This window comes from Enhydra lutris, unplaced genomic scaffold (genome assembly GCF_002288905.1).
Source record: "Enhydra lutris kenyoni isolate GAN:26980312 unplaced genomic scaffold, ASM228890v2 scaffoldscaffold32, whole genome shotgun sequence".
Lineage (NCBI taxonomy): Eukaryota > Metazoa > Chordata > Mammalia > Carnivora > Mustelidae > Enhydra > Enhydra lutris.
Genome location: NW_019154116.1, coordinates 11,212,958 through 11,240,226, shown reverse-complemented (window position 1 = coordinate 11,240,226; position 27,269 = coordinate 11,212,958). Strand labels below are relative to the sequence as shown.

Sequence of the window (27,269 nt, the reverse complement as noted above, 5' to 3'; positions counted from 1 at the left end):
ACCAACCACAATAGTACCCGTGGTTTCCCAGAAAAATTAGCACATTTTATTTATGAAGCACAGTAGTCAATACACGTTTTTGAACTTTTAATTGGCTGCAACTAAACATGTTTCCTTAGACTACATAGTTTGGTTCTCTTTAAATTTCTCTTTGAATTTCTGCATCAAGGTGACATGGACTTTGGAGTCCACCACCCTTGGGTTAGAATCGCACATCTGCCATCTGCAAGCAAACTTCTCTAAGCCTCATTATTCTTATCTACAAGAGGTACATATTAAAATTCATCACTTAGGGATGTTGCAAGGATTAACTGATACGGTTCTGTGATTTAGGATTTGCCAAGATTAGACTTGCTTACCCTCTGACTGTATCGGTTAAGATGTGTTTGGCTGTAAGAGAAAACCAGAGAAGTCATTGCTCAAACAAGTCCTTTTTTTTTTTTTTGCCTCCCCCTTTTTCCTGCGACCAAGAGAGTGCAGAGCTGTGCAGTCTAGGATGGTGCCTTTGGGGGACTCTTACTCCTTCCACCTCGCTGTCATCCTCGGGATGTGGCTCTTACTCTTACAGGCACAAGGTGGCTGCCGCACCCCCGAGCATCATGTTTGTCAATGCCTCGTGAAGTTCACCTTTTATTTCAGGACAACGTTCTTCCTCAAGAACTTTTGTCTGCATGTCATTGGCCTGAACTGAGTCACCCCTACTTATAAGAGAGTCCGGGGAATCGAAGGATTTTAGTTGGGCAGATTGTTACCCTGAGCAAAAGAGAGATTCTTTTAGTAGCAAAGAGAGAGGATGGCTACTGGAAAGGCAACCAATGTGCCTTTTTCACTTTGTGACTTTAGTTCTTCTAATCTAAATGAAGTAGAAATCCGAGGACACCAAAATTCAGTGATGGAGCCCAGCATTCTCTTCTCTATCCCACTCATACGCTACTTCATTCCCATCAGGTGATAGGAACATATATGACCAAATATAACCCACACCAACCTCAAGCATCAGTCTGAAAGTGGGCCCCGAAAACTGGCGTTGCTGCTTTGGTGGTTGGATAATGATGATGACCTTGGAACGGTTTTCCAAGGCCTCTTGCTTGAGTCTTAGCAAGTGTGGGCCACTCTAAATGAAAGTCTGAAAGTCTGAAATCTGATTCTTTTCATAACATTTCTTGCAACAGAGATTGGGGTCTTTGGAAAAATATACTTTGAATCCACCCTATTTTTATTCTCTTTGACTTTTTAGAGAAATAAAAAGAATACTTGCTATATAAAGAAATAAGTCACCATTCATGCTATCCTCTGTTCATATAAAAAGGAAAAAAAATCATGACATGGTAAATACAAGGGGGATTTCAAGAAGTGGGAACTTCGCTGAGGATACAGCATAATGCCAAGTAAAGCACTTAGTATCATGTGTAGTACATGGTGAATATTGTAGCTGTTGGACTGAATACCTACAAAAACGTCATCATAAGCAAGGATTGTTCCGATGTTTCCAGTGCCTAGACTTAAACCTCCTGGAATTTAAAATATTCTTTGTAGAGGCTGCTTAACTCATGAGAAAATATGACTTCTGAGTCTTGATTTATTGCCTTATATGGTAAACTATGTTTATAACCAAGCTGGTAGAGGGTACCCATTATTTACATAGATGTAAATACTGCTCCATGATGACTGCATTAATAAATTAATTTAGCGAGCGATTACTGATCATTTTTTATATCTTCACCAACTCTCACCTGATAGGTTTACTTGATTCCTTCTCTTTCCTTCCCTTTTTATTGGTCATCTTTCTATCTGCAACCCTTATGTACATTATTTACTACTCTAAGTACTTTTCAAGCAAATCCATAGGCAAATTTTTCCAAGCTCTGTAAAGATGGTTATGATAATTCTTAACTGTGTCATGCGTAAGTTTTGTCAGTTCTTTAGGCTTGAGACCAAGCTTCATACTAGAGTCTCACGTCATGGCCCATCCATGGGGTGAGAGGGCAGCAGATGCTGATGTGTATGTGGTGATTGATGAGCTCTGACTTTACGGCCTATTCCTATAATAGGAAATGCTGCCTTAGAATTGGTCCCATGATTGGTGCTGTTGGGAAGATAAAGGTCTCCAACAGGAGGTTTTTACCCAAACAATTTTAAAGGGCACTGTAAATTAGAATTGACTACAAGTGGCTAGCTGCCACTTTTGAGAACAAGATGGCCCAGGCATATAAATATTTAGTGACAAATATTCCACATACCAAATGCAGTCACGGCCTGGGGGAATTAAGGGTATGACAGGTTCTGCATTTAAAAATAAATGGGTTTGTTAAATATGAGTACCCAGTGGGCACTGATTTCTGAGTTATTTGTACCCCTTGGCCCTTCTGTATAGAACAGTATAGAATAGTCTGGCTACTGGGCAGAACCCACAGTGAGGGAGAAGAGACTTCTTTGCATAAGTACCAGAAAACAAAGACTGATGACAGGCTTGAGTGCTGTGATAGTTTTGTATATGAAAGGGAAAATAAAATTGTTGAAGTCGTAGGCCTGGGGCCAAAAATGTCAACAGATACCTACCTAGCTGCAGCTACTAAAATGGTCTACAGTCCTGAGAAATGTCTAAATCTTTCAAACATAATTAGTTAACTCTTAAAATGGTGATTCACGTTCATATTTCACACGCTGCCATCGTTATTCTTTCTAGTGTCCGAACACTTCCTGTCCTCCTATGACATTGACTGCGGTTCGGAAACCAAGAAGGAAGTGGTCCAGTGCATGGGCTCCTTCCAAGATGGTGTAGCTGAGAAGTGTGTTGACTATTTCCAGAGATTCCGACGCTCTACTCACGTGACTCCCAAGTCATACCTCTCCTTTATTCAGGGATATAAGTGCACATACAGAGAAAAGCGTGTGGAAGTGCAGACTCTGGCCAATAGGTAAGTGTGAAGGTCAGATACAAGGTGATTTTACAACAGTGCCTCTCGACGGGGGGCACATTTGCTGCTAGTAAGCATTGTGCAGTGACTAGAAGCATTTGTGTTTGTTAACAGCTTAGGCGGTAGGGGCTGGGTGGGGTGCTACCGGCATCAAATGAGGGAGGTCAGGGACGTTGCTGAACATCCTATGGTACACGGGACAGCCCTCCACGGCAAAGAATCGGCCAACTCCAAATACCGATTGTGCTGAGGCCGGGACACCTGCTCCTCAGGCCTATTCAAAGGATTATTCCGTGATTGCTAGGAGCTTTATTCTTGCCCGGTGTGTATGTAGCCTACCAGTTTTTATAATACCGAGTGACATATGGTAGCGATGCTTCCTGCCTCCCTCCTCTCGTCCTTCTCTTCCCATCCTTTCCGGCATCTAGGATGGGAGAGTCTGGCTGATGCTGACGTCCACTGCATGTTCACCGCGCTGAATACCCTACTTCACCGAAGCCTGTTCCAGGTCTCACTGCTCTGCCTGCTTTTTCTGAACACTCCAGCTTCTTCTGTGTATGGCCAGGACCAGCCAGCGCTGCTCCATAAGGCACCCCGGGTGGGAGATTGGACTGGCTGACTCTGAGAGCTCTGGTCTTTGAGGGACTGTTATCTCAGGTCCAGACAGTGAGCAGTCCCTTCACAGGCTTGTTCCGATGACTTCAGATTGGTTTCTTCCTTGACCCCACATCTTTCTTCTTTTAATTTAATTTGTCTTTAAAAAAATATATATGTAAATTATTTATTTTCCTTCTTCTGTGATAGGGCTTCAAGCATTTGAAGTCTATTGCCATTGAATTAAACTTCATTAAGCATGTATCCTTCATGATACAGCTTCTGGACCCATTCTTCATGTTCCGCAGGGTTGTAATGAGTTCATGCTCCCACACGTGGTCTATGAAAAACATGCACATGGGCTCAGTCCAGCATCAACCCTGGGTGCATATTCTTTTTGTCAAGCCCTCTGGGATTTGTTATTTGCAGACACACTCATTCTTCAAATATGACCATTACTCTCCATATTAATGGATCAGTGCTTGGAAAATGTGGCTAAATATCACACATTTTAACATGGCTTGCTTGGATGTTTAATCCTAGAATGAATACTGGATTGGAAAAGCTAAAAGAAGCCTCAGAGTCTGTTGCAGCCCTGAGCAAAGAACTGGAAGTGAAAGAAAAGGAGCTCCAGGTGGCCAATGAGAAAGCTGACACGGTGTGTGGGCCCTCCTGCTTGGACCATACTGCAAGGTGTATTACCAGGTTTACATTCCTGGTAATAAATATTAACGATGTACACATCTTCACTACATTGTATCCATGAAAGGATACATTATTTCCAATAGAATACAGTACTCTTCATTTTCCATGAAATCTAGAAGGGGACAAAATCAACAGATCAAGGGAAAATGTACATTTTCAGCTTGACAAGGTATGTTTGACAAGATTTGTTTTGTTTTGTTTTGTTTTATATTGAATTAGGTCTTAAAAGAAGTGACAATGAAGGCACAGGCTGCCGAAAAGGTCAAGGCTGAGGTACAGAAGGTGAAGGACAAAGCCCAGGCCATTGTGGATGGCATCTCTAAAGATAAGGCCATTGCCGAAGAGAAGCTGGAAGCGGCAAAACCAGCTTTAGAAGAAGCAGAAGCAGCCTTGCAGGTAACTCTGTGCCGTGTGGCAGATGTCATGTGTAGTGCCTGGGACGAGGGACGAGGACGAAGAAAAGATAAGTAACAGCAAAGAAATGCTCAACTGCTTCAGACCTACTGAAACCATTCCGAGGAATGTTTTCTGCAGGGAGGGGTTATTAGCCCTTTATAGATTTTTCACTTGCTACTTCCCGTCTCATTTTCTTCACTCATGAATGCTGGGCAGCGTCCTATGTTGACGGTCAGGAGTCCGGGTTCTCGTTTCCACTCCGTCAACAATAAGGCACACGGCGTCGGGAATGTCCCATGAAATTTCCAAGATAATGTTTCCCTCCTCATTCATTGAGGACACTGGAGGAGGTCTGTGAGATGCAGTGTGTCCTGAGTTTATCTGTGAATTATCCAAATGCGGAACTGCTGATGTAGGGGAGCTCGTGAATGACGGGTTTTGAACGGCCTCTGACAATTATTCAGTGCAGTTGTGCGGCAAGAACAGAAATGGGGAAATTAGAGAAGGTTGGATTCTGAGAAAAGATGATGAGTTTGGTGAAATGGGCCACACCTTAAGGGGCTGGTTGAGTGTTGAAGACTCAGTGTAAGATTTCTTGGGACTCAACTTAAGATTGCTTTTATTTCAGTCTTAATCCTCTGTGGCCCTCTGTTATTGGTTCCAGGAGACAGCTGGAGAAATGAAGCCTGCTGCTCTGTCCACTGCTAATTCAGGTTCTAGAACCTCAACTGAGCATCCCTCATTACTTGATAATGTAATTTTTTAACCCCTTCCTGATCTCACTGCCTGAAACACTTCTCAGTCTTTTTTTTTTTTTTAAAGATTTTATTTATTTATTTGACAGACAGAGATCACAAGTAGGTAGAGAAGCAGGCAGAGAGAGAGGAGGAAGCAGGCTCCCTGCTGAGCAGAGAGCCCGATGCGGGGCTTGATTCCAGGACCCTGGGATCATGACCCGAGTTGAAGGCAGAGACTTTAACCCACTGAGCCACCCAGCTGCCCCACTTCTCAGTCTTTTTGACCCAAGTTGAGTCTTTAAGTTTCCTGAGCAATAGACAAATATGAATTTCTACTCTTTTGAGACAATGAAGTGATAGCCTTCTCCTGTATCTCTCCAAATTTCCACACTACTCTTACTGGGGTACGTCTTCACTTATTTTTCCTCTGTCCTCACGCTGGCTAAACTGGGCTTCTTGATTCCCGGAGCTCTGGGAGGTCTGCAGTCTCTCAGGTTGGTGGCCTCCTCATCTCCCCCTGACCCGTTTTTTAAGACCAATTTATCGACATATGATTGGTGTGTAAAAAGCCGGACATGTATAGTGTATACACCTTGGGGTGTTTGGGAATAAGTGTGTACCTATGAAACCATCCCCACCTTCAAATCCACTGGCATGTCCACTACTTCCCAAAGTTTCCCCCACTCCCTTTAATATTGCTATTATTTTATGTGTCAAAGACATTTAGCATAATATCTAAAATCTAGCCTCCCGACAAATTTGAAATATATAATACAGTATGAACCTCAGGCACTGTGCTCTGAGTAGATATCCGGAACTTTTTATTTTGAATAACTGAGAATTTGTACCCTTTGACCATCAGCTTCCCTTTTCCTCTTCCCACTAGGCCCTGACCACTGCCATTCTGCTCTCTGCTTCTATGAATCTTGACTGTTTTATATTCCATATAAATGGGATCATACAGTATTTGTTCTAATGTATTTGGATTAACTTACCTGGCAAAATGGCCCCTAGGACTATCCTTGTCTCAAATGGCAGAATTTTCTTTCCTTTCTTTCTTTTTTTTTTTAAGATTGAATATATTCCATTGTACACAGACACTCACACACACACACACGTGCACCTACACATGCACACACACACTGTGTATATGTATGTGTCTCACATTTCGTTATCCACTCACCCACTGGTGGACCCTTAGCTTACTTCTAGGTCTTGGCTCTTATAAATAATGTTGCAGTGAACATGAAGATATCTCTTCAAGATCCTGATCTCCATACATTCCCCTTTTTGGGGCATCTTGGCTTCAGACTGAGAGTCTCTGATCAACAGAGAGAATATATTGATAGTGTAAAGATATCTCCATACCTAATGGCATCATAGAAACAGATCATATGGCCTCTTAGATCATGCTTAAAGGTATACATTTTCCCAGGATTTAAAAAAAACTTTTCATCCTTTTGATATTATAAAATATTTTCCTTTATCCTCCTAATTTCATATTCTCGACCACTAAGGTATTCTGCATTATATAATTAATTTTTAGTGCTGAAATGGGTGGAAACAGGGGTGACATGATGAAGAGTATTGGAGAGATTTTCAACAATTTCCTTTATTGGTTCTGCCTCCATTTTATTGCTTTTTTGTGAGCTTTTGAAATCCTAAAATATGGTACTACCAACATATTCTAAGAAGTTCCAACCCAGTCAAACTAACTTTTTGACATCAGGTCACATAAATCTGTACAACAAATAAGGTAATAGCAAAGATTGTTTCTAATCCTGTCTCAAAGCTAATCTGACTCCCTGCAATCATGCAAAATACCTTCAGATGTTAAATAACTATTATATTGCAAGGATATCTAGGAAATTCTGTGGCAATCATATTGCTTTGCCTGCAGAGTAAAAGTGGAGTCCAATACTTAGCTGAAATAGGTTGGACTTTTGATATACGTTTTCCTCCAGCTCCTTTTACCTGGGCAGCTAACATAATTGAGCTCAATTCTGTTTGAGAAGGCTCCCTTTTAAAGCTAAGGTAAAATAAGCATGTCCAGCTCTTACAGCTTATCCAACATTTATTTGACCCTACTTTCTCCACTGGCTGCTGTATCTCTCTCCTTTCTTTTCTAGGCACACATCTCCTATCAAGATCCATCTGTCATTGCCAGCTCTTGAACACAAATTCTCCTTCACTTCCAGTCGTCTTGTGTTCACAAAAACTTATCCTGAAACAAACATTTTCAAAGTAGTTACGTTTCTAATTAACAAGTTCAGTGGTTTTCATCTTCATTATTTTTTCTTAATCCTCAGAGGAAAGATTAGTAGCTTTGATAAGAAGGTCATTGGTCACCTTCATTTGATGGGGGATAGGCACACGCAAATAAGATCTGGAAGGAATGAGTGTACACTATTTGTCCTAGAAATAAGACTTTTTTAGATTCTCATAGTTCATATTTTTCCAATACTTATTCCATAAAGAGGCTAAGAGATAGAGCAGTTATTAACAATCACAATCATTCTATGTGACTATTAAATAATTTACTCTTTTAGAATCTCCATACTAGAAATGGGACAGGACTTTTCTGACTTAGTGAAATCTGTATCTCTTCAGTTCCATAAGTTAAAGGTCATTTCCCAGCTCAGAAACCTCTAATTATTCAATCTGTCAGCCCCGGGGCTACCTGTGAGGGTTAGTCCACCGTGACAAGTCTGGGTTGCTAAAGAGAGAGGCAGATTCTTGACCTACATAACTAATGAGTAAAAATCACGGCACCAGCCGGGAGTTTTCCTGGTTGAGAATTCCTCATAGCTCTGTAAGTGCTGAGTATTCTTTTTCTTTCAGATTATACTCATTTTTTTCTGACACAAAGTGGTGTGTGTAATTTTAGAGAAGTCACAGTTTCTTAGCTGTTCACCGACATTTCCCTCACTGTCTCTCCTCTTGCTGCCAGTTGAATTGTAATAGTTTGAACTTTTGGGGACATGGCATTTCTTGGGGATTAACTATGCATTTAAGGCTTATGACTTGGCATCTAACTCAAAAAATGCTTGCTTTCCTCTGCCCAAGTAGCATTTAAAGATGAAAAGTTGGTCCACACTGTCTTATCTGAGGTGGGATGATGACCTCCTGTCGTCCCGCAGACCATCAAGCCTTCAGACATCGCCACTGTCCGCACGTTGGGCCGACCCCCTCACCTCATCATGAGGATCATGGACTGTGTGCTGCTCCTGTTTCAAAGGAAAGTCAATGCAGTGAAAATTGACCTGGAAAAAAGCTGTACAATTCCGTCGTGGCAGGAATCTTTAAAACTCATGACTGCAGGAAACTTCTTACAGAACTTACAGGTTGGTAGTTCAGTAATGATGGGCTGAGTGAGAGGGGACTGAGACTTCATTAGAGTGTCTGAGTCCTTTAGTAGAACAAATTTCAGAAAAAATTTTACAGATTTTTACTTTTACTAAAAAAATTTACATATTTTTACTTACTCAGTTTTTTGCTATCTTTCTTGAGGTATAATGTTGAGGTATAATGACATATAAAAGTTTACTATAGTGATCTAGTAACTTATTTTACAAGTGTATAAAACAAAGTTTCCAAACTTACATACACCAGGTTTCCCTGCGTGTCTCCTAGCCACCTTTACCATCCAGACTGCTAATCCCCAGTCCTTATCTTTGATACAGCCGCTGGGTCGGCAATAGTGATTGGCCACTATATAACAGGTATAAAAGTTTTCTGAATGGCAGGATTTCCTGGGTGGCTCAGTTGGTTAAGTGTTGGACTCCTGATTTCGGCTCAGGTCATGATCTGAGGGTTGTGGAGCCTGCTTGGGATTCTCTCTCCTCCTTCTTCTGCCCCTCCCTCACCACCCCTGCTCACTCATGTGCTCTCTTTCTCAAAAAAAAAAAAAAAAAAAGAAAAAGAAAAAGAAAAAATTCTCTATGTAAAGGTGTACAACTTGATATTTGGAGATTTGTATATATTGTGAAATCATTGCCAGCTAAGGTTTCCATGACCTCACGGTCGCCATTTTCTTATTTTGTGGTGAGAACACTTAGAAAATTTGGTGTATGCGATGTTGTTAACTGTATTCATATTGCCATGCATGAGGTCTCCAGGACTTACTCTTCTTGTAACTTGATACTTTCTAACCCCTTGACCAACATCTTCCCATTTCCCCTTCCCTTACCATTGGCAACCACCATTCTATTCCCTGCCTTTAGGAGTTTGACTATTTTAGATTCTATATATAAGTGAAACAGTGTAGGATTTGTCTTTCTGTGTCTCGATTACTTTGTTTTGCATAATGTCCTCCACAAATGGCAGGATTTCCTTCTTTTTCAAGCCTGAATAATATTCTACATACATATATTGAACACATACTTAAGTATTTTTTCAGAATAGAATTTTCTCTTTCAAAACCAAGACTTTAAAGCTTTAAAAACAAGCATTAGAGCCTTGCCTGACAGATTTTAGGCATATTAAAGCATCATCAGTGATATATTTCAATAAAAGTTTAAAAAATCATATTAAGGGGTGCCTGGGTGGCTCAGTTGGTTAAGTGACTGACTTCAGCTCGGGTCATGATCCTAGAGTCCCAGGATCGAGTCCCACATTGGGCTCCCTGTTCTGCAGGGAGTCTGCTTCTCCCGCTGACCTTTCTCCTCTCATGCTCTCTTTCTCTCTCATCCTCTTTCTCTCTCAAGTAAATAAAATCTTAAAAAAAAATCATATTAAGAAAGCAATGCATATGTGCATATATTATATGCATATGAATACAAATGTATGCATATTTATATGTTGCAAGTCTCAATAGTGACTTTTTGGGGGTAATTTGTACATTTTTAATTTTAATGTAGAATTTACATATGATAAAATGTACATATTTTAAGTATATGGATTAATAAATATTTACATATGTTTATACCTGTTAATGAACCCTGAAATCAAGATTTGTATTTCCAGGCCCCAGAAATCTCTCTTGTGTCCCAAACCAGTCAGTAACTTCCCCTAAGATAACATCCTGATAATTAATTTTGTTCATTTTGAAATTTATAGATATGATAGCATGTCATGTGACCTATTTTGTTTTGATCTCTTTTATTCAACAAGTCTTTGAGATTCATTCTTATTTTGCAAGGATAATGTTTCATTCTTTTTTCATTGCTGTATAGCTGTTCAGTATCTGAAGCGGTAGTATGTGGTAATTATTTAAAACAACTGTTTCTTGGGGGAGGAAAAAGAAAAAAAAAAAGAGTAAAAAGTCTGATTTGTAGTGTTTGCTAATTTCCATGGTGTAAATATGCCCACAATGGCCAATTTCAAGCTACCAAAATGATCTTGTTGAATGGAGAGCTGGGGAGAGGTACATAGTAGAATAGTAACAATGTACCCCCATATAGGTACAATAGATATAAATGACATGAAAAAATAGGGGGTAAAATGCAGTTAAATGATAGATAGTGATTACTTTGACTATGCATTATTTTTATTTTAAATGAAATTTGTTCAAGTGTAAGTATATATAATATATTTTTAATAACTGTTCTATTTAACACACAGTTTATAAAATTCCCGAGAATTTAGGAATGGTTCCTCGTGAGTTTGTATGAACCAGCACAGTGTGAAATGCTATCATATGTTTTAGTTTATTTGTCCATTGTACTGTTGATGCGTTTCTGGGTTGTTACTGGTTTGGAGCTATTATAAATAAAGCTACTATGAATATTGGCCTATAGGTCATTCAGTGGGTATATCTGCATTTCAGTTGGCTTTGTACTCAGGAATGGAATTTCTGGGTCTTAGGTCATACATTCTTTAATCCTGTAAATTTGTTTGATTGAAGTATCATTGACACACAATGTTAACATGAATTTCAGGTGTACGAAATACTGATTGGACAACTCTGTACACTGTGGTATGCTCACCACAGTGCAGCTACCATTTGTATATGTTAAACAGCTTCATAGATAGTGCCGAAGAATTTTCAAAAGTAGCTGTGTCAGTTTACAGATCTGTGAGCAGAGTTTAAGTTGTTCTATGCCTTTAAAAAAAATTTTTTTTGTTAAATTATATTTAGTTAACATACAGTATATTGTTAGTTTCAGGGGTAGAAGTCAATGCTTCATCAGTTTCACCTAACACCAGTCCTCATCACATCACGTGCCCTCCTTAATGTCCATCACCCAGTTCCCCCATCCCCCACGCCCCTTCAGCAACCATCAGTTGTTTCCTAGAGTTAAGACTCTCTTATGGTCTATCTCCTTCTCTGTTTTCATCTTACTTTATTTTTCCTTCCCCTCCCCTATGTTCAGGTGTTTTGTTTCTTATATTCCACGTATAAGTGAAATCATATGATTTTTGTCTTTTTCTGATTGCTTAGCGTAATACCTTCTAGTTCTACCCATATCATTTCAAATGGTAAGATTTCACTCTTTAAAAAATTTTTTAAAAAAAATTTTATTTATTTGAGAGAGAGCGAGCACAAACAGGGGAGAGGCAGAGGGAGAGAAAAAGGGAGAAGCAGACTCTCCACTGATCAGGAAGCCTGATGTGGGTCTGGATCCCAGGCTCCTGGTGACATGAGCTGAAGGCAGACACTTACCGACTGAGCCACCCAGCTACCCCAAGATTTAGTTCTTTTTGATGGTTGAGTAATATTCCATTGTGTATATATATACCACATCTTTATCCACTCATCTGTCAGTGGACATCTGGGCTCTTTCCATAGTTTGGCTATTGTGGACATTGCTGCTATAAACATTGGGGTGCAGGTGCCCCTTTGATCACTATGTTTGTATCCTTTGGATAAATACCTAGTCATGCAATTGCTGGGTCATGGGGTAGTTCTATTTTTAGCTTTTTGAGGAACCTCCATACTGTTTTCCAGAGTGGATGTACTGGTTTGCATTCCTACCAATAGTGTAAGAGGGTTCCCCTTTCTCCACGTCCTCGCCAACATCTATTGTTTCCTGACTTGTTGATTTTAGGCTATTCTAAGTTGTTCTACATCTTAACTATTTTTTTGTTTTTCTCTATTCTGATGGGTTTGTAGTAATGTCTTATTATTGTGCATTTAGTTTGCATTTCCCTGGGGAGTAATGACGTTGAGAATCTTTCATCAGTTCATGAGCCTTTTGGGAATTCTTCCGTTAAGTGCCTGTTTAGGTCTCTTGTTCACTTAAATTTTTTATTAATGGGTAGAATTACTTTCTATAAAATATGAGTAACTTGCAAATACCTTGTTGCACTTTCTCCCTTAGTTGTTCATTCTGTTAAAGGTGTCCTTTGATTCACAGACATTCTTAAGTTTAACATAATCCAGTTTTTCACTGTTTTCCTTAATCGTGCTTTCTGTGTTGTGTTTGGGAAATCTTTGCCTCTAAGGAAGAATAAATGGTTCTGTGTTTTCTTCCAGGAGTTTTATTGTTTTATCTTTCATACTTCGATCTTGCCATAACTACCTGTGAATACCGAAGTCATGTCTATTTCCCGAGCAATGACCTTAGCACTGCCTTTCACTCAGTTTTCAATGCCACATTGCCCAAGTGCCATGTGGCTGGGCCGTCTTGTGAGGTACCTTCCAGCGGCCATGGTGGTGAGCAGCTTACGAACTGGTGGCCGTGCAGGCCTTCCCCAGATAATTAAAATATGGGGCTCTGGGATGTCAGTAGCACCAAGAAGGAATAACACGCTTTTTGTATGGAGGAAAGGTTGCAATGAACTCTGACTGAGGGAGCTAGGTGACAGAGAAGACTTAAGAAGCTTTCACAGAAAAATGTGACAGTGGAATTGGACTGCACAGAGGATCCTGGCAGGTGACTCGAGGCTCCTGGGCTATGTACCTGGTGGCAGGGCCCCTGGTCTTGGAAGCTACCTTGCCATTTGCCATCACCACTGCCCTTCCATGGCTCCCAAATATTCTTCTGGCTCTTCTTCTGGCTTCACTACTTCTCAAGTGTCATCAAAGAAACTTGTAGTGGAAGATGTCTGAATGAGAGTGTGGGTTGCACCCTACGTCATGGATGTTCTGTGAAAGCTTTTATGTAGGCACTGCATTCCAGGCTACTTGGAGAAGATCTAGTCATCTTCTTTGAGAGGCGCAAATACCTCTTGAGAAAGGTCCAGGTTCGTTGGTTGGGCAGTTGTCTCTTGACGTAAGAAAGCTTTTGTGATCCACTTCTGCTACTATTTTTCAGTTTTATCCCTTCAGAAGATACCAGTTCTCCCACATTCTGGATAATTTTATGATTAAAAATTAATTCATTGCCCTCAAGACCTAATGTCCAGGTTGTTACTTTGTAATTCAGATGAGTTTAATAGAATCTCTCTTTGAATGTATTAAGCATTTAGTTGCTGCTAAATGCTAAATAGATTTTATCCTTAGGCTGAGTATACCTGACTGTATTTATTTTCCATTATTGATTTTATGGGCTTATAATTCACCTATTTTGGATTAATGACATGAAAATGTTATTGCTTTGGAAATTTTAGTAACCATATTAGTATTCATCACCTAAATCATTTACTCTTTCCCTGGATCACCAGAACATTTACTGGGGCTTGGTATCTCTTGTTCACAGAAGCTACAGTTTGCTCTGACTTCTTCGCTGTCACTGCTCACTCTTGTTTTCACTCTCAGGACTTTGGCCCCATATCCTGAGATATCAACAGAATATGATGTCATTCATCCTTTCTTGGTTGTTCAATAATTGCAGTTGCATTGTAAGCATCATGGGAGTATGACTTCATGGAAGTAAGTATTTTGATTTAATTTTACTCTTTTCTTTCATAGCAATTCCCCAAAGACACAATCAATGAAGAAGTGATAGAATTTCTGAATCCTTACTTTGAAATGACAGACTACAACATTGAAACTGCTAAGCGTGTGTGTGGGAACGTAGCTGGTCTCTGTTCCTGGACCAAAGCCATGGCTTCCTTCTTTTCTATCAACAGAGAAGTCTTGCCTCTGAAGGTGAGCCTCCTACGTAGAACCACATGTTATGCGCCTGTGAGAGCCCTTGAGGTCAGCCGGTCTTGTCTTTCCATGTAGCACAGGAGCCTTTGGCCTCTGGTGTGGTTGCATTCAAGTCCACGGGGAGAGCGAGTGACAGAAAGGCCGAGCACAGGTTGTTTCTCTTCTCCGTAATGACCGCTCCAGTCTGAGTTGTGCAAGCCTTTAAGCACGGACTCTCAACAAGGATGCCCAGTCCACTGTGGGCTGCTGGATATTCTCCCTCCACAGTGTGAACTTGGAAAAAAGAGACATAGAAAACGATAGCATAGAATCCCCTGATAACATCCCAGATCTCCTGCCAGGGAATCTTGTGACTGAGGCAGATCAGCACACAGCTGGTGGCTGGTCTTGGTTGTAAGGTATGACACATACTCCCACTCTCCTCCTTTCCCCCTCAGGAAGGACATTGAGTGTCATCTGTCCTTTAATGTAACTGGAGAGTAGGCTTGTTTCCCTTTGAGTAATTGCATTTCTAGGCTTCATACGCACACCTGGGCCCTGTCCCCGCCCTCAGTGACCATCTTCAGCAGACAGAGAGGCAAAATACTTGCTTTGAAAATGGAATACCGATGTCTCAAAGAGGGCACGTGTGGCCTGTTTGATTATTTTGCTTCTGTAGGAGTCCGATCTCTCTCAAGCATCAACTGAAATCCACTAACGCTTATAAACTATGTGAGGAACTTAATATTCATGATACAAATAATTTAGAGTAGAAAGAAGAGAAGGATCGACTTTCAAGTCCCATTTCATTTTCTATTACCATACCAGGGTCATTTATTCAGTGGCTAAAGCCCCTTGGGGTCTTAAAGCAACTTAAAGAACAAAGACTCATTTGGTTTAGGGAAGTTCAGAACCAATGATTGATGTCATGCTGTCAACGTTATGAATTTTGGGACCATTGGAGACTCCAGCATAGCTCCAAAATGGGCCTTCTGTTACTGGCTGAATTGGAACAGCCTTATCAAATGAAACATGCAGGACCTCCTTCGCAAATTTTTCCAGTGAGTGAGCATACAGTGTTTTTAAGGGAATTACTGTTGAACTCATGATGGACAACTTTTATGTCACTATAACTATTCTAGATAAAATGAGCCAAAATCAATACTAAATAATGGCCATTCTGAACAAGGTTTACATAAGAACAAGGAAGTCCCCTCCCCTATTCTAGGACATTTTAGCCTCCACCTTGTCCTAGGACACCCTTGATCCTGCAGTAGGAAGTGAAGGGAACACCGTCAGAAGGGGGAATGTTTTATCTGCTCCTAGAACCTCTGTTTTTCTTTCTGAGAAGTCAGTCCCGGAAGTGACTTCCTAATGTCTTACGAGCTCCCAGGCCCTGGGAGCCTTGAGTGCATCAGGTCCTTCTGAATGTTCTGTCATGAACAGAAGTGCAATTAGAGCCTACACAGTCACTGCTTCGGAGAAGGCAAAGATGGAGTGAGTGCAGATTATCGCTGGGCAACTCTGCTAATGTATGCAACAGCCCTGACCAAGGCCTCTGATTTTGCGTGTTCCCAGAGGGGCTTCCCTGCTTCTGAGTGAAGACAGATTAAGGACACTCTGTACACTCCAGCTGGAACCTCCTCAACACTAAGCAGTGACGAGGACCCTGAGGGGCTCTTCTCCTTCGTCTGGAGAACACCCCTGTCAACGGGCCCAGTGACATCTAGTAGAGAATAAACTTAAATACCAACTAATAGCAATTTAGATTCCGTTCAAGTTAATTATAATGAGATTTTTCCTTGAAAACCATGAAAACCAGTAAATATCCGTTCACAGAAACAGGATGTTTATAACAGTAGAGCCTTAAATACTCAACTTGGACAACAACATCTGACATTTATTTGATTCTTGCTCTATGCCAAACACCAGCGGGGGGTGTTTCCATGCATTGTCTTATTTAATGCTCTCTCACACACATCGTAGGAGGTAGATCTTCAGCATCGTCATGGATAAACCGAATCTTACAGAATGTAAGCTATCTGCATGGAGGCCCACAGCTCCCAAGGCGAGCCGCTAGATTTGAAGGATTCTATGCCTTTTGGTTGGCAACTTTCGAGAGCTTCATGAAAAATTTTCTCAATTTATTTTTTTCTGAGGAAAATTCTAGAAAATGTTCAAATCTCTGGAGCTGTGATGGTTTGACATTAGTGTGTTGCTTTAGAGAGTTGTTGGGCATTGTTACCTTGCTTTCCTTTTATGTTTACTCCACAGCCACAGGTGTGGTTTATAGCAGACCAGAGAAGAAAATGTCCCAAGAGTTAGACCCTTTTTAAAGTGTAGTTTTTAAGCCACGCTTTTGCCTGTCATTGGTCCTAGTAAGTTGTAGAACTTGGGCTTTCCCTTAAAGAGTTATTCTTCCAAAATTTGGGAGCCTGAGGTTTTCAGACAGGAAAATAATTTATTTCAAAAATTTTTTTCAAGATAATCTTTTCTTCTGAAACACCCCAGAAAGAACGTGGCCCTAATAGTGGATTATCCCCCATGAAAGTCAATTTTAACATCTTAGAGACTTAAAAAGGAAAAATTTGATTCCAAAAAATTGTTTAAAGTATCTAAATTTCTGTAAGCAAGAACTGATTTCTATATCTCCTCTTTTGCTAATGTTGCTTTTGAATATGACTTTTGAGTCAAATTTAGTAGCTTCCTTAAAAATAAATATTTTTAATTAGTCACAGCTCAAGGTACCAATTCTTTTATGGAAGGCAAGCAATATAGGAAGACTAGACTACAAGAATGACATCAAGATCACCATGGCTCAGAAAATCTATATTTGACATTCAGTGAATAATTAGCTTCCATTTTTTATCTAGTTTTAACATCCTCATCAATAGTGATGAGTCTTACGAGGCAGATGGTTCTCAATATTCATTTTTTTATTTTCCTACAATAATCTTACAATGTTCTGTAAAGTACCTATGTGCTTTTAATACCGCAATGCTCTGATCTAAGCACTGGCAAACTCCGTCCCGCAGGCCAAATCTAGTTCACAACCTCTATGTGTACAGCCTATGAAATAAGAAGAATTTTTACATTTTTAAATGGCTTTTAAGTAAGTGCCTGAATAATAGCCTCAATTTTGCCCCTCGGCCCAAGACATCTAAACTATTTATTATCTGGCACTTGACAGAAAAAATGTGCTGACTTCGAATGAATTACAATTTTCTGCTTATAAACATTTATGTCAAGTCCACACTGAAATTTGGTCTTGACTTAATGCCGAGACTCTAGGGGTAGAGCAGAGAACAGGTATGAGCATGGCTGAGATCTCAGATGAAATGCCAGCTGATTGGTGGGCTGTGCCTGGTCCCTCATTCACCCCGGGTATGTCCTGTACAGGCCAACTTGGTGGTACAGGAGAATCGTTACGTCTTGGCCATGCAAGATCTGCAGAAGGCCCAGGCTGAGCTGGATGAAAAGCGTGCAGAGCTCGACGTGGTGCAGGCTGAGTATGAACAGGCCATGACCGAGAAGCAGGTAACTCCTCGGCACAGAAGGGACGGTCATATGCCAATATGGCTACTGTAAACCCTTCCTTTGCTCCTTTCTTTCTCCAAGGTTTGGTTCCCAGCAGGGATTGATTCAATGTATACATAGTACATAAACAACACCTCATCCTTCACTAAGCCCTGAGGACCTTGGTGAGAGGTCAGGATGGTCAGCCGAGATGGGATTCAGTTCTGGAACATAAACATTCTGAGTCTCCTCATGGATGGTGGTGAAAACAGCCCCTTGTGGAGCACTTTCTGTTTTTCAAATCATGTCTTCCCTCTTCATTTCATTTAAGCTTTAAAGTAATCTTGCAAGGTAGGCAAGATGGCTTTTTAAATTGTCATTTTGGAGAAAGGCGCTGAGGTCCAGAAGACGGCTCCTGGTTGTAGGGCTGGACAATCCGAAGAAGGTCTTGGTCTTCTGGTGTCCACTTCAGGCTTCTCTGCTGGACCGGTGTTACGGCCACACGGCTGCGTCTGATGACAATGGCCACCTATGGTCTTCTCAACCGAGGCTGCAAATAGCAGCTGTAGAACCTCTCAGAATTTGGGTTCAGACACTTCTGATTCACTGGGCAATAGGTTCTTTATCTTGTTTCTATTAATTCCAGCTCCATAGGGACTTTTTTCCTTCTGGAAATTCAGGCAGCTTTAACACACAACTAACGTAGCTTAAGCTTCAGAGCTTCTCATGTGCACAGGGTCCTAGGTACTGGGGATCCTGGGAGTTGTAGGGTGAGAGGGAGACCAGGTTATGGTTGGCAAGTATTTGCATATAAGCATTTGGATAAAATGCCTAGAAATTTCAGACGAAAGGTACCTGAGTTTCTAAGACACCAAGACTTTTTTTTTTTAAATTTTATTTATTTATTTGACAGATAGAGATCACAGGTAGGCAGCGAGGCAGGCAGAGAGAGAGAGAGGAGGAAGCGGGTTCCCCGCTGAGCAGAGAGCCCGATCTTTCTTTCTTTCTTTCTTTCTTTCTTTCTTTCTTTCTTTCTTTCTTTCTTTTAGAGAGAGAGAGAGGGAGCACACAGTGGGGAGGGGCAGAGGGGGAGAGAGAGAGAATGTTAAGCAGACTCCACACCCACTGCAGAGCCTAACCAGGGCTGGATCTCACAACCCTGAGATCATGACCTGACCTGAGCTAAAATCAAGAGTTGGGTTCTTACCTGACTGAGCTGCCCAGGTGACCCTGAATGCGCTTAAATCATCCTTATCCTCCACACATTAGCCCACTTAGATCGAGAATATTCTCTTCCATCTCCTTTGTTTATCTACATTCCAAAGCTTAATCAGAACTCATCACATCCTTCACTCTTTCTTTGTTTCCTTAGGAATATTTGGTTCCCCCCCACTGGCCTCTTCATGGACCTCCTGTATCTATAGTATTTTATATCATGCATCTGTGTTTTGAAATGTTCTTAAACCTTTGATAACCTTTAATCTTTTGTGGTTACATCTCCAGTCTAGTCTGATAAATGTTTACTGTGCTAGTTACAGTAGTGGGTGAAATAATTATAAGATATGAAACATAGCTCCTTTATGCAAGAAATATAAAATCTATATATCTATACACCTAACATTAACCTGGAACCTGGCTAATGTTATTTTGAAAGAATACCATCTGTGGGTATTGGAAATACTTAATATACTCAGGGATTTAAGTGTTATTTATTCTTTTTAGAAAATTAGTAACAAGGTTTCTAGAACCAACCTTATTTAAGTTGTCTTCAGGATGCTGATTCTAAATTAAATTATTATATTCAGCCATATTAGTAAAGGAAATATACAATTTTGTTTGTTATTATATTTAGATTCTACTGAATATTTCCCATACAAGTACTAAATTATTATAAATTTCTAAAATTAGTAATATTAATTAATTTATAATTTAAGATAGATTTTAGTTTTGTTTTTAAACCAGCTTCTTGGGGTATGAATGATATACAAAATAGTATACATAATTAAAATACACAACTTGATGAGTTTTGAAGTAAGTGTGTACCCATGGGGCGCTTGTCGTAATCTATGCCATAAACATATCCATCACCTCCAAAAGTTTCCTCCTGATTTCTTCAATTATTATTGTTATTATTTTGTGATAAGAACACAGCCTAAGATCTCTTATAGCTAATTTTAAGTTTACAAACAGTATTGTTAGCTGTAGACATCTTGCTTTACACAAGACCTCTAGAACTTACTCATTTCGTTTAACTGAAACATTGTTTGAAACATTATTTGAAACATTATTTGACTTTTTGACTGGGAGGAGAGGGGAGTGGTACCTCCTCCCCTTACCCGTGGCAGTCAGAGGTCTACTTTCTGTTTCTATGAGTCTGACAATTTCAGATTTCTCCTATAAGTGGTATCGTGTAGTATTTGCCCTTCTGCCCTTCTATTGCCCTTCTGCCTACCCTTCTGTAGTATTTGCTTACTTCACTTTGCATAATGCCTTCCAGGTTCATCCTTGTTGTTGCAAATGGCAGGATTTCCTTCTTTTTTTTAAAGCCAAATAATATTCCATTGCATATATATCCAATTGTATATCAACAAACATTTAGGTTGTTCCTACATCTTGGCAACTGTAAATAATGTTGCAGTGAACGGGAGAGTGCAGACATCTGTTTGAGATAGTGATATTATTTCCTTTGGATATGTGCATGGAGGTGAGATTGTTGGATCCTATGGTAATTCTATTTTTTATTTTATTTTTTAATTAAAAAATTTTTTTTTAGATTTTATTTAGTTGTTTGGAGCAGGGAAGGGGGAGAGAGAGAGAGTGTGTGAACATGCATGGGAGCAGGGAGTGGGGCAGAGACAGAGGGAGAGGGAGGGAGAATTTCGAGCAGACTCCATGCTGAGCACAGAGCCCCACACAGGGCTTGATCCCACAACTGTGAGATCATGACCTGAGCCCAAATCAGGAGTTGGATGCTTAACTGACTGAGTCACCTGGGGCCCCACATATTTTTTTTTTTTTAAGATTTATTTATTTATTTGAGAGAGGGTGGGGAGGAGCAGAGGGAAGGGAGAGAGAAACTCAAGCAGACTCTAAGCTGAGAGAGGAGCCGATGTAGGGCTCAGTCTCAGGACCCTGAGATCACGACCGGAGCCAAAACCAAGTCGGATGCTTAACCAGCTGCACCACCCAGGCGTCCCTCTATTTTTAAGTTTTTGAGGAAGGTCCACATTGTTTTCCATGCGGCTTTACCAGCTTGCATTCCCACTAATATTGCACCTGGGTTCCCTTTTCCCCACACCCTTGCCGACACTTATCTTTTGGGTTTTTTATTTGTTTTGATAACATTCATCCTGACTGGTGTGAGATGATATCTCACTGTAATTTTGAGTTGCAGCTCGCTGGTAATTATTGATGTTAAGCACTTTTTCATACCTGGTGGCCATTTGTATGTCTTCTCCAGAAAAATCTCTTCTCAGTTCCTTCGCCCATTTTAATCAGGTTACCTGTTTTTTGTTATTGAGTTGTAGGAGTTCTTTATTTTGCATATTAACCCTTTATCAGAGGTATGGTTTGCAAATATTTTCTCTCGTTCCCTAAGTTACTTATTCGTTTGTTAATTGTTTCCTTTGCCATGCAGAAGATTTTTTAGTTTGATGTAGTCCCATTTGTTTTTGTTTCTGTTACCCGTGCTTTGGTGTTCTATCCAAAAGTCATTGCCAAGATCGATGTCAGGGAGTGTTTACCCATTGTGTTTTTTTCTAGGAGTTTTATGGCTTCAGGTTTTATGTTTAGGTCATTAACTGATTTTTGAGTTGACTTTTATATATGGTGTTGGACAAGAGCCCAATTTCATTCTTTTGTCTATAGATACCCAGGTGCCCCTAGCACCATTTATTTATTTTTTTTTTTAAAGATTTTATTTATTTATTTTACAGAGAGATCACAGGTAGGCAGAGAGGCAGGCAGAGAGAGAGGAGGAAACAGACTCCCTGCTGAACAGAAAGCCCTATGCGGCGATGTGGGGCTGGATCCCAGGATCCTGAGATCATGACCTGAGCTGAAGGCAGAGGCTTTAACCCACTGAGCCACCCAGGCGCCCCCAGCACCATTTATCAAAGAGACTGTCCTTTCCGCATTGTATGTATTCCTGGCAGCCTGTTTATAAATCAGTTGCCCACATATATATGGGTTTATTTCTGGACTTTCTTCCATTCCATTTGTCTATAGGTCTATTTTTAATGCCAATATCATACTGTTTTGATTAGTAGAACCTTGTAAGATATTTTGAAGTCAGGAAATGTGATGCCTCCAGCTTTGTTCTTGCTCAAAATTGCTTTGGCTATTTGGGGTTTTCTGTTGTTCCATATGAATTTTAGGATTGTTTTCTATATTTCTGTGAAAAATGTCATTGGAATTTTGATAGGGATTGTACTGAATCTGTAGATTGTTTTGGATAGTATGGATATTTAAAAAATTATAATTCTAAATATGTGATATCTTTCCATATGTTTGTGTTTAATCTCTTTCATGAGTATTTTATAGTTCTAGTGTACAGGTCTTTCATCTTCTTTGGTGGAGTTTATTCCTATGTATTTTATTCTTTTTGATGCAATTCTAAACTAGATTGTTTTCTTAATTTCTTGTTTGAATGGTTGTTATTATATAGAGTATTTTTTTCATTTAAAGATGCTAAGGGGGTTTCTGGGTGGCTCAGTTGGTTAAGAGTCTGCCTTTGGCTCAGATCATGATCCCAGGCAACTGGGCTTCCTGCTAAGCAGGGAGTCTGCTTCTCACTCTGCCTCTGCCTCGTCCCCATGTCCCCTCACTTACGCTCTCTCTCTCTCTCAAATAAATAAAATCTTAAAAAAAAAAAAGATGCTCAGAAAGTTAATCCTAGATTTTGTAGTATTTAGTAACTAAAGTGCTGTTGGAAAAAAAATGTAAGGTTTTTATATATGTGAATTTAAACTAAGTCTCTTGATGAAGCATTTAAAGATAAATACGCTTTGTTTAATGTTATAAAATCATGTCTTTTCCACCACTTAATAATCTCCATTTTGGCAACCCCCCCCCTTTTTAAAGCTATATATGGAGTTGTTTTGAATTAATTATTTCTAAGTGTCTTATCTTCATTCTGGTTGTCCTGTCTTGTATTTCTTTTCCATCCCCCTTCTTTGTCCCTTCCTTGGTTACTTTTATTTTAGTCCTCATTTCTTTTTTTTTTTTTTTTAAGATTTTATTTATTTATTTGACAAAGAAATCACAAGTAGGCAGAGAGGCAGGCAGGGGGCGGCAGGAAGCAGAGAACTGGATATGGGGCTCGATCCCAGGACCCTGAGATCATGACCTGAGCCGAAGGCAGGGGCTTAACCCACCGAGCCACCCAGGTGCCCCATATTTTAGTCTTCATTTCTAAGCTGATTTTGTCTTTTACTTTTTATTTCCTGAGTTCCATCGATTCTTTTTGCATTTCTTCTTGGTACATTATTTGTTCAGTTTCTTTTTAATTTTGAATTTCTTTTTTTTTAAGATTTTATTTATTTGTCGGAGAGAGCACAAGCAAGGGGAGAGCAGGCAGACAGAGAAGCAGGCTCCCTGCTGAGCAAGGAGCCTGACGTGGGTCTCGATCCTAGGACCTTGGGATCATGACCTGAGCCACCCCAGCATCCCTAATTTTGAATTTTTGATATAAAGCAGTTTCTCCTCTTTCAGAGGCTTGTTTGAGGATATTGGCATCAATTCGTAGTGTTGTATTACATTTTAATTTTTTTTTTTTTCTGGGGGGAACTGAAGGGCAGAGGTTTCTATCAGCTGAGGCCTTTTGATTCTCCTTTTGTATTTCATTTTTTATTAGGTTTTGTCTTTTAATTCCAGCATTGTTAAGATGATAGTCCTGTATTTCTTAATGATATTCTGTGATTCTAATGTTACTACTAAATCCATGAACTTCATTTAGATTTCTCTAAGGTAAAAGACGATTTTTAATGTTCTTCTAGATTACATTTTAAACCTGTCCATTGTTATGAAAATAGGCCATCTTCACTTGAAGTCTCAAGCAAAATCAATAACACTTATATGGCATACTTTTTTCAAGGTAGGCCATTTAAATTATGGAAATAAAATGGCCCTCTTTGAAGATTATTACTTGATAAATAATATACAAGATTTTGGTCTTATGAGTTAGCCTCCCCTGCTTCTGCCCCTGCTGGCCACAAGCGTGAGAGCGTCAAAGAGGCAAGGACACCTAATATACCCCTCAAAAAGTAACACCAACCACAATAGTACCCGTGGTTTCCCAGAAAAATTAGCACATTTTATTTATGAAGCACAGTAGTCAATACACGTTTTTGAACTTTTAATTGGCTGCAACTAAACATGTTTCCTTAGACTACATAGTTTGGTTCTCTTTAAATTTCTCTTTGAATTTCTGCATCAAGGTGACATGGACTTTGGAGTCCACCACCCTTGGGTTAGAATCGCACATCTGCCATCTGCAAGCAAACTTCTCTAAGCCTCATTATTCTTATCTACAAGAGGTACATATTAAAATTCATCACTTAGGGATGTTGCAAGGATTAACTGATACGGTTCTGTGATTTAGGATTTGCCAAGATTAGACTTGCTTACCCTCTGACTGTATCGGTTAAGATGTGTTTGGCTGTAAGAGAAAACCAGAGAAGTCATTGCTCAAACAAGTCCTTTTTTTTTTTTTTGCCTCCCCCTTTTTCCTGCGACCAAGAGAGTGCAGAGCTGTGCAGTCTAGGATGGTGCCTTTGGGGGACTCTTACTCCTTCCACCTCGCTGTCATCCTCGGGATGTGGCTCTTACTCTTACAGGCACAAGGTGGCTGCCGCACCCCCGAGCATCATGTTTGTCAATGCCTCGTGAAGTTCACCTTTTATTTCAGGACAACGTTCTTCCTCAAGAACTTTTGTCTGCATGTCATTGGCCTGAACTGAGTCACCCCTACTTATAAGAGAGTCCGGGGAATCGAAGGATTTTAGTTGGGCAGATTGTTACCCTGAGCAAAAGAGAGATTCTTTTAGTAGCAAAGAGAGAGGATGGCTACTGGAAAGGCAACCAATGTGCCTTTTTCACTTTGTGACTTTAGTTCTTCTAATCTAAATGAAGTAGAAATCCGAGGACACCAAAATTCAGTGATGGAGCCCAGCATTCTCTTCTCTATCCCACTCATACGCTACTTCATTCCCATCAGGTGATAGGAACATATATGACCAAATATAACCCACACCAACCTCAAGCATCAGTCTGAAAGTGGGCCCCGAAAACTGGCGTTGCTGCTTTGGTGGTTGGATAATGATGATGACCTTGGAACGGTTTTCCAAGGCCTCTTGCTTGAGTCTTAGCAAGTGTGGGCCACTCTAAATGAAAGTCTGAAAGTCTGAAATCTGATTCTTTTCATAACATTTCTTGCAACAGAGATTGGGGTCTTTGGAAAAATATACTTTGAATCCACCCTATTTTTATTCTCTTTGACTTTTTAGAGAAATAAAAAGAATACTTGCTATATAAAGAAATAAGTCACCATTCATGCTATCCTCTGTTCATATAAAAAGGAAAAAAAATCATGACATGGTAAATACAAGGGGGATTTCAAGAAGTGGGAACTTCGCTGAGGATACAGCATAATGCCAAGTAAAGCACTTAGTATCATGTGTAGTACATGGTGAATATTGTAGCTGTTGGACTGAATACCTACAAAAACGTCATCATAAGCAAGGATTGTTCCGATGTTTCCAGTGCCTAGACTTAAACCTCCTGGAATTTAAAATATTCTTTGTAGAGGCTGCTTAACTCATGAGAAAATATGACTTCTGAGTCTTGATTTATTGCCTTATATGGTAAACTATGTTTATAACCAAGCTGGTAGAGGGTACCCATTATTTACATAGATGTAAATACTGCTCCATGATGACTGCATTAATAAATTAATTTAGCGAGCGATTACTGATCATTTTTTATATCTTCACCAACTCTCACCTGATAGGTTTACTTGATTCCTTCTCTTTCCTTCCCTTTTTATTGGTCATCTTTCTATCTGCAACCCTTATGTACATTATTTACTACTCTAAGTACTTTTCAAGCAAATCCATAGGCAAATTTTTCCAAGCTCTGTAAAGATGGTTATGATAATTCTTAACTGTGTCATGCGTAAGTTTTGTCAGTTCTTTAGGCTTGAGACCAAGCTTCATACTAGAGTCTCACGTCATGGCCCATCCATGGGGTGAGAGGGCAGCAGATGCTGATGTGTATGTGGTGATTGATGAGCTCTGACTTTACGGCCTATTCCTATAATAGGAAATGCTGCCTTAGAATTGGTCCCATGATTGGTGCTGTTGGGAAGATAAAGGTCTCCAACAGGAGGTTTTTACCCAAACAATTTTAAAGGGCACTGTAAATTAGAATTGACTACAAGTGGCTAGCTGCCACTTTTGAGAACAAGATGGCCCAGGCATATAAATATTTAGTGACAAATATTCCACATACCAAATGCAGTCACGGCCTGGGGGAATTAAGGGTATGACAGGTTCTGCATTTAAAAATAAATGGGTTTGTTAAATATGAGTACCCAGTGGGCACTGATTTCTGAGTTATTTGTACCCCTTGGCCCTTCTGTATAGAACAGTATAGAATAGTCTGGCTACTGGGCAGAACCCACAGTGAGGGAGAAGAGACTTCTTTGCATAAGTACCAGAAAACAAAGACTGATGACAGGCTTGAGTGCTGTGATAGTTTTGTATATGAAAGGGAAAATAAAATTGTTGAAGTCGTAGGCCTGGGGCCAAAAATGTCAACAGATACCTACCTAGCTGCAGCTACTAAAATGGTCTACAGTCCTGAGAAATGTCTAAATCTTTCAAACATAATTAGTTAACTCTTAAAATGGTGATTCACGTTCATATTTCACACGCTGCCATCGTTATTCTTTCTAGTGTCCGAACACTTCCTGTCCTCCTATGACATTGACTGCGGTTCGGAAACCAAGAAGGAAGTGGTCCAGTGCATGGGCTCCTTCCAAGATGGTGTAGCTGAGAAGTGTGTTGACTATTTCCAGAGATTCCGACGCTCTACTCACGTGACTCCCAAGTCATACCTCTCCTTTATTCAGGGATATAAGTGCACATACAGAGAAAAGCGTGTGGAAGTGCAGACTCTGGCCAATAGGTAAGTGTGAAGGTCAGATACAAGGTGATTTTACAACAGTGCCTCTCGACGGGGGGCACATTTGCTGCTAGTAAGCATTGTGCAGTGACTAGAAGCATTTGTGTTTGTTAACAGCTTAGGCGGTAGGGGCTGGGTGGGGTGCTACCGGCATCAAATGAGGGAGGTCAGGGACGTTGCTGAACATCCTATGGTACACGGGACAGCCCTCCACGGCAAAGAATCGGCCAACTCCAAATACCGATTGTGCTGAGGCCGGGACAC

The 27,269-nt window shown here is 40.2% G+C and overlaps 1 protein-coding gene across 1 annotated transcript in view; it reads left to right on the top strand.

The window, feature by feature from the left end:
* LOC111153413 (dynein heavy chain 5, axonemal) overlaps positions 1-27,269 on the top strand; it is a 238,313-nt gene that overhangs the window by 149,445 nt on the left and 61,599 nt on the right. Inside the window, exons 56-61 of the mRNA XM_022512429.1 lie at positions 2,687-2,918; positions 4,056-4,170; positions 4,437-4,613; positions 8,491-8,694; positions 14,145-14,324; positions 17,706-17,843. Of these exons, the coding sequence (XP_022368137.1) occupies positions 2,687-2,918; positions 4,056-4,170; positions 4,437-4,613; positions 8,491-8,694; positions 14,145-14,324; positions 17,706-17,843 (1,046 nt within the window). The remainder of the gene's footprint in view (positions 1-2,686; positions 2,919-4,055; positions 4,171-4,436; positions 4,614-8,490; positions 8,695-14,144; positions 14,325-17,705; positions 17,844-27,269) is intronic.